The following is a 12,848-nucleotide window of genomic DNA, read 5'->3' as shown; positions in this document are numbered from 1 at the left end:
CACTGTCGATCGCTTTTCTTCCCCCAATCTTCTCTTCTTTTGGGCCACCGGTCGGGCCTCCTTAAACAGTGCCATCTTGTGTGACATAACCCTTGGGTGGATTCCTGGCATATCAGCTACAGTCCAAGCAAATAAGTCTTGGTTCTTCTTTAATAAAGTGCCAATTAATCTGGCCTGATCCTCATCCAACTCACTCCCGATGGTGGTAACTTGCTCCTCCTTCTGCCCGAGGCCAAAGGGCTTGGTCTCTCCCATCGGCTCTATCCGATCGTCCGTATTCGTCCTAGGATCCAAGTCTGCCATAGCTACTTCCGATCGTCTCCTCCTTTGCCGGGCAGGTGGATCTGATGATGATGGCTGCACCTTCAACCCCGCCATGTAACATTCCCGTGCGATACTCTGATCGGACCGAACGGTACAGATATTTCCATTATCCAATGGAAACTTAAGCATGAGGTGGGGTGTGGAAACAATTGCCCCGAACGCGTTCAGACATGGTCGTCCCAACAACACATTGTAAGAGGTGCTCGCATCCACCAGCAAGAACCTGGTTTTCATCTCCTTGCTCCGTTCGGTTCCTAGGCACGTTCTGAGATCCACATAGCCTCTAGTGTCTACTCTCTCCCCCGAGAATCCTACTATCTGTTCGTTGTAAGGGGCGATCAAATCTTCAGATATATCCATCTGTTAGAATGTCTTCCAGTACAGAATGTTGACAAAGCTGCCCTAGTCCACCAACACCTTTCCCACACTATACCGGGCAATAACTGCCGTTATCACCATCGGGTCATCCTCATCTGGATCGGGAGCGTGGAAATCCTCATCTGTAAACGTGATGGGCGGCATAGAACGCTTTCTCACATCTACTCTGTGGACGCTTTTAAGCTCCCTCAGGTTTCTCTTCCTTGCGGACGCCGACGACCCTCCCGCAAATCCACCCGAAATGGTGTTTATCGTTCCTTGCAGTGATCGGTCATGACTGCGACTTCTACTCCTCCTGCGGTCGGGATGCCTGTCCTCTCTCCTGTCACTTCTTTCCACCCTAGTCCTTCTGGGTGGACTTCTTGTCTTTCGTTCCTCCCTGACAAACCTCTTCAGATGACCCGCCCGGATCAATTCTTCCACCTTATCCTTCAACACCGTGCAGTCCTCGGTGTTATGTCCTATGTTCAAATGATAGGTACAATGCTTAGTTCCATCTGCTTTAGGTGATGATCGGGAAGGTCTTACCTTTAATAAATCTGCACTCAGGGCTTCCTCCAGCACCCTTGCCCTTGGCACATTCAATGGGGTGTACCGTTCGTACCTACTCCCCCTCGGGCCATCTCTAAACTTCTGGCCCTTTGGCCGTTCGCTTGGAACGAACGGTTTCTTGCCTTCTTTTTTCTCCTGCCCCAAACTCGTACCTTGATCTTGTTGTCGTCTCTGGACCGCCCTCATTTCTTCTATTCGAATGAACCGAGCGGCCCTCTCTTGCAACTTGTCCAGGTTTAATGGGGGTTCCACGAACAAGTTATCAGCAAACGGGGAAGGTCTCAACGCAGTAGCCAAAGTACTGATGGTAAACTTCTTGCCTACCCCCCTTACTTGCCAAGCGGTTCTGTTGAACCTGTCCATGAAATCCCTAAGACTCTCTCCCTTCTCCTGCTTTATATTAGTCAACTCTAGATACGTCAGATTTCGCGCTTTACCTACCGAAAACTGCCGTTCAAACATATCCCTCAAGGTGGCAAAACTATTAATGGTTCGGGGTCTTAACGAGTGGAACCAGGCCAAAGCTTCTCCTTTTATTGACAAAGAAAAAATTCTGCACCACACATTTTCCCTGGGGGAGTAAATGGTCATCGCATCAACAAAAGACCTCAAATGCTCCTCTGGATCCCCCGAGCCATCATACTTCTCCAAGGCTGGGAATGCTCTATCCGGAATCTGCTCCTCCATGATCACTGCTGTGAACGGATGCAATGCTCGAGCCCGACCGGCCGGGGCCGGACGGTTTGCAGTTCGATGCGAGCCGGACTCACTTTGTTCCCCCTGATAATAGCTATCAGGATTGGGATCTGTGTCCTCCTCTGAGTCCGGCTCGGTTTCCGGCATCTCTACAATTGGCCTTGTATGAGCGCGCGCGGAGGATTGGCGATTAGCTTGCGCCCCTCTAGCCGCATCACACTCGGCTCTCAGCATTTCAATCTCCGCCTGCATTGCCTCCATTCTCCTTCTCATCTCCTGTAAAAACGCTCCCGGTTCCTGCTCCATCCTTACGGTCGTAATAGGTTGTATTCAACTATCCTCGGCCCCACGGTGGGCGCCAAAATGTTTCTGCTGAATGGGACCGGGGAAAACTCCTGCTACCTTCGTCTGGAAACACTCCTCCTCCTCCGATCTGTCTTACTTCTCTTGCTTCCTCTACGCTCGGTATCAGTGTAAATGGGTTGACCTGCAGCAAACACTCCGACGATCAAGTCAGAATGGGCTCTCGCAAGTCTATAATTATCAAAAGAACAGAGAGTTTACCTTCTCCTTTGACTACTATTTATATAATTTTAGAGAATATTCCCCATTAATTTACCTCTTAATGGCTTTCAATGCACACTTTAAATACTGGACAAGGACCGTTACCTCATTAACCACACATTTATGAGCATTCAACTGCTGTCTCCAGCCCGCAATTTTACACAACTGCCCGATCGGCTACGTTGTGCTTACGAGCTCCGATCGGACATACCAGGTATGAAACACCCGATCGGTTGTCCAAATCTTCCCGGTCGGTTGTCCACCCTCGGTAGTAACAGCCATAATATACTCTTCTCAAGATGTGAGTTTTCTTTATGTGATATGCTTACAAGTTCTCAACAATTTTGGATCCTTTTGTTTGAAAGTTTGCAACTTTTTTATATCTTGGTTTTAGATAGACAATGTTTATGTTTTGACCTGATTCAACAGGACAAATAATATCCATTCTATATAAATATTAAAAACAAAATCTACTTATTTACAAAAAAAAATAATATCAAGTTGTTTATGAATAACATCCATAGTGAGATTTTTGAGAAGATGCAAAGGACATTATAATTCTTTTTTTCCAAAATTACTTATAAATATTTCCTTTATATAAAATATATAACTTTCCTACAAGTGCTTCATTCAATTTTTTTTTTATTTTTTTACATTGGACAAACGAAACATATTTAAAATGTATTTAAAGAGAATTACTATTTTCATATCATTTTAATTAAAATATTGTACTATATGAAATATACCGATCGGAGTTAGCAGGTATTAATGGATCAAATTGTCTTACACTTTACAAATATACTATATTAATTATTGAATATTGGGTTTGATTGTCTTAAAAATATAGTGCGTTAATGGCTAATCAATGTGTTTGGCTGTCATTGAATATTGGGTTTGATTGTCTAAAAATATAGTGCGTTAATGGCTAATCAATGTGTTTGGCTGTCACAAGCCCTATAAATATACAATTGATGTCTAGGTAAAGACATTCTTTTCCAACTTTGATCTATCGTAATAAAATACTGACCTCTTTATGGAACATATATGAGGATTGCATTCTTGCAGAGGATTGAACATAGAAAGAGAGCATAGCAAGGAAAAACGACTTACCCTCGGACAATTTCAACATAAACAAATATCAATAACAACCCACATTATTTTTTAAAATTTTAAAAAAATGTGGGATAAGATATTGTCCGTTTTAGGTCAAGCCCTCACGGATTTGCTTTTGGTACCTCTCCAAAATGTCTCTTATCAATGGAGGTATCTTATGTGTATATAAATCCATGTCCATCCCTTATTTTATCCGATATGAGACTTTGTTTGTACCCAACAATATATATTTTGAGAAACGTTTATTTCTTTAGCCTGATTTCCTTAATAAGTTACACTCCTAAGGTTTACAACAAAACTCCTAACTCAACACAGTAACATTAAACTATTCAATTAATATTCTCCCTACTCTAAAGGCATATACATATAAAAAACCACACACTAACTTTTATCCAAACCTTCAACTGAATGAAAAACTCAATACTGTTTAAATACATGTATACATATATGTACACATATGTATATGTACGTATATGTGTACATAAATGTATGTGTAAGTATATGTATGTACACATATACATACATACTCATATATGTACATAGACTTTTTCAATATATATATATATATAATTCAATGTGACTTCTCTACGAGAATTGAACATATATGTATGTGTACGTATATGTACATATATGTGTATGTGTACGTATATGTACATATATGTGTATGTGTGTAACAAATGAATTTATTTAAGAAATGACAAAGCAGAGTTCATATGTATAATAATATAATATCTGTTAAATTACAACTCAATAGAAACAATGCAATAGGAATAAAATAATGTGTATGGTCACTGATCGTTGTCCTTAGTTTGAAGAATTAAAGATTCAATCTGATGCATAGAAGAACCCATAATGAGTATAGAAATCAAAGAGAATAGAAGCAGAGTCTAGAAGGTTAGAGGGAAGATTCATACCAGACATGTGTCACCCCTCAAACGTAATCCTCCAAATATTCACTTCTTTTGTGCTGACGTGTGCTCATCCTAACCGTTTTTTTGCATGTATTCTCTATCATCTCCTGCCCCATGCTTGTTTATTTATGCATTCTCCTTTCTACCCCTACCCTATTATGCATGTTACAACGTACATATATATGTACGTATATGTGTATGCATATGTACATATATGTGTATGTATATACATGTGTACATATATATATATATATATATATATATATATATATATATATATATATATATATATATATATATATGTATATATAGGTATATATGTATATATATGTATATATGTATATATATGTATATATAGATGTATATGTATATATATACATACATATACATATATATATATATATATATATATATATATATATATATATATATATATATGTTCAAAAACTTCTAGTTTTATTTTCTTATTATCATTAGATATCGAAAGAATGTATCTTTATACAATGTATCAAAGAACAAGATGAACTGAAAAAAGTCCATTCTAAAAACAATCCTGAAAGCTAGTGAAAAAAAGGTAAAAGAAAAAAAAATATTATAACAGGTTTACTGAATTTCAAGATCTTGCATCTTAGGAGGCAAGGGAAATAGGAGGAGAGTCATAGAAGAGGAGAAAAGCGACCGGATGAACCAGACAAGGTGCGTAAAGAAAGGATTGGGTAAAGAAAGGAAATTACAAAACAATATAGGATTAATCCATGCCAAGAAGAAAAAAGAGAATTCAAGAAACATATCATCTTAATGAGCACTCGTGAACGGACGAGCACTCGTGGGCGGAGGAGCACTCGTGGGCGGACAAGCACTCGTGGGCCGATGACACGTCATTTTGAGTAGGGCTTCTAAATATGGCTTCATTTTCTTGTGCTCTTCCAGCGCTTTTCTGTAGTCATCGCTCTCCAGATACCATTTGTCATGCTACAAAGATTGGTTATTAGGTTCTTCCCCTCTTTCCCTCCTTCCTTCCTCTTCTTGAATTTTGCTATAAAAAGAGTCATAAAAGTAGAACTTACTTTCTAAAGTTCTTAGAAAAGCATCGGGAGACTCTAGTATTTTACATTTCTAAATAATAATTGCTTTCAGTTTTAGTTTTTGACTAAAAAGTGATTCAACATGTCCAAACTCAAATTTTTCTTTTTCTCTGAGCATTTGTAGATAATGGACGGAGGAGGGATACAAGGCAAACAGATCATAACAGCATGTAAGAAGTCAGCAATATACATACACATACGAACACATATATGTACACATATACATACATTATGTGCATATACGTACACATACATATATGTACATATACGTACACATATATGTACATATATGTATGTGTACGTATATGTATATATATGTGTATGCACATAATGTACGTATATGTGTACATATATGAGTTCGTATATGTGTATGTATATTGCTGACTTCTTACATGCTGTTATGATCTGTTTGCCTTGTATCCCTCCTCCGTCCATTATCTACAAATGCTCAGAGAAAAAGAAAAATTTGAGTTTGGACATGTTGAATCACTTTTTAGTCAAAAACTGAAACTGAAAGCAATTGTTATTTAGAAATGTAAAATACTAGAGTCTCCCGAAGCTTTTCTAAGAACTTTAGAAAGCAAGTTCTACTTTTATGACTCTTTTTATAACAGAATTCAAGAAGAGGAAGGAAGGAGGGAAAGAGGGGAAGAACCTAATAACCAATCTTGGTAGCATGACAAATGGTATCTGGAGATCGATGACTACTGAAAAGCGCTGGAAGAGCACAAGAAAGTGAAGCCATATTTAGAAGCCCTACTCAAGATGACGTTTCATCGGCCCATGAGTGCTCGTCCACCCATGAGTGCTCTTCCACCCACGAGTGCTCATTAAGATGATATGTTTCTTGAATTTTCTTTTTTCTTCTTGGCATTGATTAATCCTATATTGTCTTGTAATTTCCTTTCTTTAACAAATGTTTTCTCTTCTTGGCATACATGTAAGGTTTTTTTGACGTAATAAGGGTTGCTTTTCCCATGTCCTTGAGTTTGTAGAGGGGATCATGTCTGATAATTTGAACCTGTTGTTACACATCCCTCTTTGTGTCTATGTTTTACTCTTTCTCTCCCTCCCTATGTGTTGTGTTGAAGAAATTGTGGTTTCTAGTTCTCTGTATGATGACTGAGGGATGATAACACTTCTGGTAAGTCCATATGTGTCTTTGGCTTGACACTCGTGGTAGTGCTGAGATAAATACAACTGAGAGTTATTAAACTTTTGATATAAAGGTTTGCACATATTTTAGCACGACTTAGAATGACTAAGATTTTAGTGTAGAAGGTTGTACAACTTTTAGGACTAATTTAGAACGGTTTATTAATTATTGCATGACTTTTAATATCAGTTAGATAGATTTATAACTTTTAGTGCAACTTTGAGTGATTAATATATATAGATTGATGTACAACTTTTATATCACTAACATAATATATTTCATCTAAGACATATTTCAAATTCAACAATATGAAAAGTAAGTCTACATAGTTATGGTTATGGTTACTTGTATACAAGTGTGAAAGATACATTTGTGTTCGTAAGTATAAGTAATGAAAGAAATAATTCGAGAATTAAATTTTAGAGATGATTCTCTAATGTTTAAATCAATAAAAAAAAATATATATTTGTTAAGCTTTTCAAAGTTGTCAAATAGAAATATATAAAAATAAAAATAATTATAATTGACTGATAAACACTAGTAAAAAATTGGATTTTTAACTCGTACATTATGCTTCGGTTTTTTCGGAATCGAAGCGTATCAGACGCGGTGGCAGGGTTGTAATTTTCAAATCATTATATGCCTCGGTTGCTAAATAACCGGTGTCTAAACGGCATACTGACTCGGTTGGCAGAATGGACCGAGGTATATACCTCAGGTGAAAAAGTTACTGCCTCGGTTACTAGATGGACCGAGGCATATTGGGCTTACTGCCTCGGTTACCAGATGGACCGAGGCATATTGGGCTGGACTGAATATCTTCAAGAAAACCTAGCAAACCTAGAAACTCTCTCATTTTCCTTTTATTTTTCTCACTTCTCTCTCGTCTTTATGCTCTCGCTTCTGCCTGCTGTAAGTGTCGCTGCCACTGCCGCTGCCCCGCTACTGCCTCGCCATTGCCGGGAGCCACCACCACCTCGTCCTGGGTGACGGCTCGAGTGCAGCTTCCACCTCACCTGCCATTACGTCTCTGAAGCGAAGAGCAAGCGGTCCCGCCGCTACAAGGAGCCACCACCACCTCGCCTGTGCAAGCGGCCCCGTCTCTGGAGTGAAGAGCAAGCGGCCCCGTCTCTGGAGTGAAGCGGTGGCTGTTGGCGGTGGTTGTTGGCGGTTGCTGTTGGCGGTGAAAAATCTCAGATCTACAGATCTGAAGGCCCGCAACGTCCACAACAAGATCTAGAAGCTCACCCGCAACGTCTCCAAAGTTGATGCCTCTTCGCGGATTCGCGTCTGGGGAAGTGTCGTTCGCAACCTCACGTTGGAGCCGAGGCCAGTCATCGGACCGCCGTTGCTCAAGTTGGAGAAATCCTTTGTCTGTGATGGGAGATGAACAGAGAGGCGTGAAGAAGGAGCAGAGTACGGGCTTAAGGATCTTTTTCTTTTTTGTGTTGTATGATTCTGTTATCTTATGAAAAAGATGATTCTAGCCTCTCTGGATATTTTCTTCTCTTTTTCTGGTTGTGAGATTTTCCTCTCTTTTTCTGGCTGTGGTTTCATAGAAGATGATCTGTTAATGATATTAAGTTAATGTGATGGAAGGTGATCTGTTAATGGAAGGTGATCGGTTAATGGAAGACAACTTCCTGGAACATTTTCTGGAAAATCGAAAACCACTATACTGCCTCGGTTCAGGTCTCAAACGAGGCAGTAGAATCTGAGATATTGACTCGGTTCAGCAGAAACCGAGGCAAAATCCTATCATTTTTCGACTCGCCTTGCAACCGAGGCAAAAAGAGGTAAACTTTTTACCTCGTCTGTATATGTCTCGGTTACGAAACCGGTGTCTATGACCGAAAATAACCGAGGCTATATCTCTTGAGTGAACTAGTGAAATTAGGGTTTATTGATTACAAATGATAAAATAAAAATAAAAATAATTATAATTAAGTAGTTACTCCATAATTTTTCAATTTAAGGCAAAATATATATTATTGAATAATAATTGAATTTTTATTTGTAATTTATACTTATTAATATAATTAATAAAATTATTGATGATAAATTTTCTCCACATGCTTGAATGTGGTTGTGAGATCTCGGAAATTTAAACCATAATTACTGTCTAATCTGTCATTAATTACACTGCTGAGTCACCTGGCTGCTTCCATAAATGCACCGCGACACACGTGCAGTGCATTAAAAACGCACTAAACGCTGCATGCACGAGCGCCACTTGTCACGTTGGAAGTTTCTGAAGTCAGAGTGGGTGTGCAGGTGTCGGCCTGGGAGACGTTCGTCCGCACGAACGTGGATTGAACAAATTGATTTTTTTCGAAAAACCCTTCCACTCACCTGCACCATTCATCTTCTTCCTCAGAACCCAACTCTTCATTTTCTCTAACTTCTCTCTAGAACCCGTTCACCTTCTATCTTCTGTAACTCACCATTCCCTTCTCCGATCACGTTTCAGAACCGTAGAAACGTTCCTGGAGACTTGAGCATCATTCTGGACCGAACAGAATTTGGATCGGTACTGGTAAGTTCTCATTTCTAAACGTTCGTCCTTTAGTTTCGTGCGAACCCTAGTTCTGGTTGCATGCATGAGTTTTAGGTCTGAGTCGTTTATGATTTTTGGTGTTTTAGATTAAGTGAAAGTTGTTGAGCGAAACCTGAGGGTAGGACGCTGTTAGAGGTCGCACAAAATCTTGCTCTTTTTGAAGTACACTGCTATCCAGGTAAGGGAAGCTTAATAATTTAGTTTATACGTATATGATTGTGTGCGAGCATGATAGAAATAGAATGTATGAGATGTATGCTGTGGTTGAATATGCCTGAACGATCGCTGTTATGCTTGAGTGAATATGGTATGTGTGGATTGATATGTATGAATTAGATACTGGTTGATTATAGTATAGTATGAGTGATTAATATGAATTCTATAAAGTATGTGAATTAAAGGATGAATCGGAAATTATAAGATCATGAATTGAATGAGAAATGTTGAGTTAGAATAGATGAAAAATCTGAATCTGATAAGTCTGTCTATGATAAAATACGTTCGTCATCGTACGGTCTTATACCGTTCGGTTTCTGGTCCATTACTTAAAAAGGAATTCTTTTATTTGAAAAGAGTTCTGAAATTTAACGAGCGTCCCGTGAAACACCAAGTTGAGCGTTCGGCTCAGCCTAGTGGCAATCTAGTAAATTAAATTAAGTCAGTATCCCTTATATTTATAAAATGGTAGCGCTCGGTCTTACACTGAGCGTTCGTCCTAAATAGCGCTCGGTTTTACACCAAGCGTTCGTCTTAAGTATCGCTCGGTCTTACACTGAACGTTCGTCCTGAGAAGTGTACGGTCTTATACCGAACGCTCGTCCATACCGTTGAATTTCAGAACGTACGTGAATAGCGTTCGTCTCAAATAATCAGTAAATGAATATTCGCTTCCGGTCATTGACTGGCGGTCGATCCTGTTAAACACTTGTTCTCAGAGTACTAATTATTCGTCTTGTTGTATCTTCATTCTTTCGAATTTAGTCTAAGGTCTTTAAATCCAAATTATTCTGAATCATTTATATTATATCGCTAAGAGTCGGTTCATTTAACTGATTCTCGCGAAAGTCACGTTCGTCCTCGTTGTGTAGAGGAGTGAACGCTCGTCTTTTTATGGAAGTGGAACATAGAATGAAAATGTAAATAAAAGGAAGTATTAAGGTGTGCGAACACTATAAGAAGTGAAATTATGATTTTGGTATTTGAACGAGCGTTCCATGGAGGAACGACTCTGATATATATTGAATATTAAATTTGGTAAAGTATGACTGTGGATAAGTTAAGACTTGCTGTCCATCCTGATCTTCCGTGAGTACTATCTTCATGTAGAGGAAGTATGTCATGTGTGGGAACGGCAGGAGGTCCTTAGTCCATAAGTTAACATGGGCGACGTAAGAACGGACTGACCTCGAGTGGCAGCTGTTTGGTGTATCCCAGTTACTACATCACTCGGGTGCAAGGACGCTTGTAACTACACAGATTCATACGGTCCGGACGGTCGGTCTATATATATATATATATATATATATATATATATAAATATATGTTGGATGATGATTTATGTTGAGTTATGTGTTTGAATGATTTGAATTGTTAGTATATGTGTTGACGTATGAATTAAATTACTTAAGCTTACCCTTCGTTTTTCCTTGTGTTGTCGTCTTGTATTTGTACGTTCGTCCTGTCATTGCAATGATCATCCGTGTGGATGTGAGCAGATGGAGGTGCGTCCCTTGAAGAGGTGCTGGAAGAGGAAAATTTGGAAGACGCGAATCTGGTGGATGTAGAAGTTAAAGCCGAGCCTTAGAGCGCTCGCGGGTTTCTGTAGTTAGTTTTATTAATTTTATTTTGAACGTTCGGTCATAGTTTTGTAAGACCGTTCGTCTCTGAACTCTTGCTTGTATCGCGTTCGTTATTTCTGTATGTTAAGCCGTTCGACTTTTGGCGCTCGTTCAGATTTGTAAGACTGCACTGTTTTATTTGCTTAATGTAATTAAATTCTGATTATGGTAATTACTATATTTTGGGATGTTACAGTGGTAGTTGCAAGTTTATTTACTATGTTATATTTTAGTTGTAAACTAAACGAAATGTAAATAAAAATAATATTGAAGGCTATTATCTTTTTGTGTCTGGTATTTATAATTTGTGCTTAGTGCTAACATAAGGAAAGTTTAGGGATAAGCTTAATTTTTCATAATTGTTTTTTTTTTTTTACAACGGCAATAACAAAATGGATTCTTTTGAAAAAAAGCAAATTGAATAATTAGACGTGGCTTGATAATAATATTTTTATGAATGCATAGTTGCGACATGCGATGATTATATATCTTAAAAAAATTCGTAATATACACAAGAAAACTATTAAATATTAACTAATTTAAAGATAAAAAATAATTAATCATTTATAAAAATAACTAATTTAGATGTTAAATTATAAATTAAAAATTTATTAATATTTAAAATAGTCTGAAAAAAAATTATAATTAATTTGTGAACTAAAATTTAAATTAATTTTTAATATTAGATACTAAGTTTTAACTATTAAGATTTTAAATCTTAATATTTTTTAATTCATAAATTAGTATTTAAATTAGTTATTATAATAACTAATTATTTTTTATTTCTAAGTTATTGTTTAATAATTTTTTTGTAGTGATATTACAGGATAAAATTATAATCTCATATATCAACTAAGTTAAATTTAAAAGTCAAATAAAATTAACTTTGGAAAATCTACATCACATTTTTTTTTCACACCTAATAGATATAGGGCTTATTTGTTTTCTATCTGTGAAGAGTTTATTCTATTTCAGATAAAACTTGTTTGATCAAATTAGTATATGGAAATTATTTAAAACTATTTATTTTATAATTTTAAAAATAAAAATAATAGCATGGTTACACCTATTTTGGACTAACTCAGTTTTTTATTAAACAAGTTCTTTCTTGACGTGTATCATATTCTTCTCACACTCTTATTTTCTACAAATTATTAGAGTTTAATTTTTTTATAAAAAGTTTAGAAATTAAAAGAAAAATGTAATCAAACATGTTCTTAGTGATTATATGGTTTCTTTTCTGAATTGATTATGTATTATGAAATTAAAAAGTATTAAAAATCAATGTTCAAATAATAATAAGTTATATATACCTTGATCAGACGCCACAAAATTATTTCTATTTATGAATAATTTTGTAGCAATACCATATTATATAAAAAGGAAAGTTAAAACATCCTAGTATCATATATGCATCCTAAATATTCTATATATTTTGTTAGTGTATTAGAGGCTATGGTACATAATTCTTCTAATTTGTGGCCCAATTGCAACATTTATTTTGAGACTGTGAATAATGAGTTATTGTATGCATTTTGGAAATGGAGGCATCTTACATCTCACATCTTACATCTCACATGAATGATTAAATGGACTCTTATATGCAAAGGAACTCAAATTGCAGTACAACAAACCTCAAGAGTGAGTGAAAAAGAAACATGAAATATTAGAATG

General features: G+C 36.9%; 1 protein-coding gene across 1 annotated transcript; it reads right to left on the bottom strand.

Annotated features, from left to right (window-relative positions):
- Positions 1-726: 726 nt before the first annotated feature.
- LOC108344555 (uncharacterized) lies at positions 727-2,256 on the bottom strand. The gene has a single exon (XM_017582988.1). The coding sequence runs from the start codon at positions 2,254-2,256 to the stop codon at positions 727-729; it is 1,530 nt and encodes a 509-aa protein (XP_017438477.1).
- Between the last annotated feature and the right edge of the window lie 10,592 nt (positions 2,257-12,848).

The sequence above is a fragment of the Vigna angularis genome, chromosome 8 (genome assembly GCF_016808095.1).
Source record: "Vigna angularis cultivar LongXiaoDou No.4 chromosome 8, ASM1680809v1, whole genome shotgun sequence".
NCBI classification, from domain to species: domain Eukaryota; kingdom Viridiplantae; phylum Streptophyta; class Magnoliopsida; order Fabales; family Fabaceae; genus Vigna; species Vigna angularis.
Note: the sequence above shows the minus strand (reverse complement) of the source record. Positions and strands in the feature narration are given on the sequence as shown.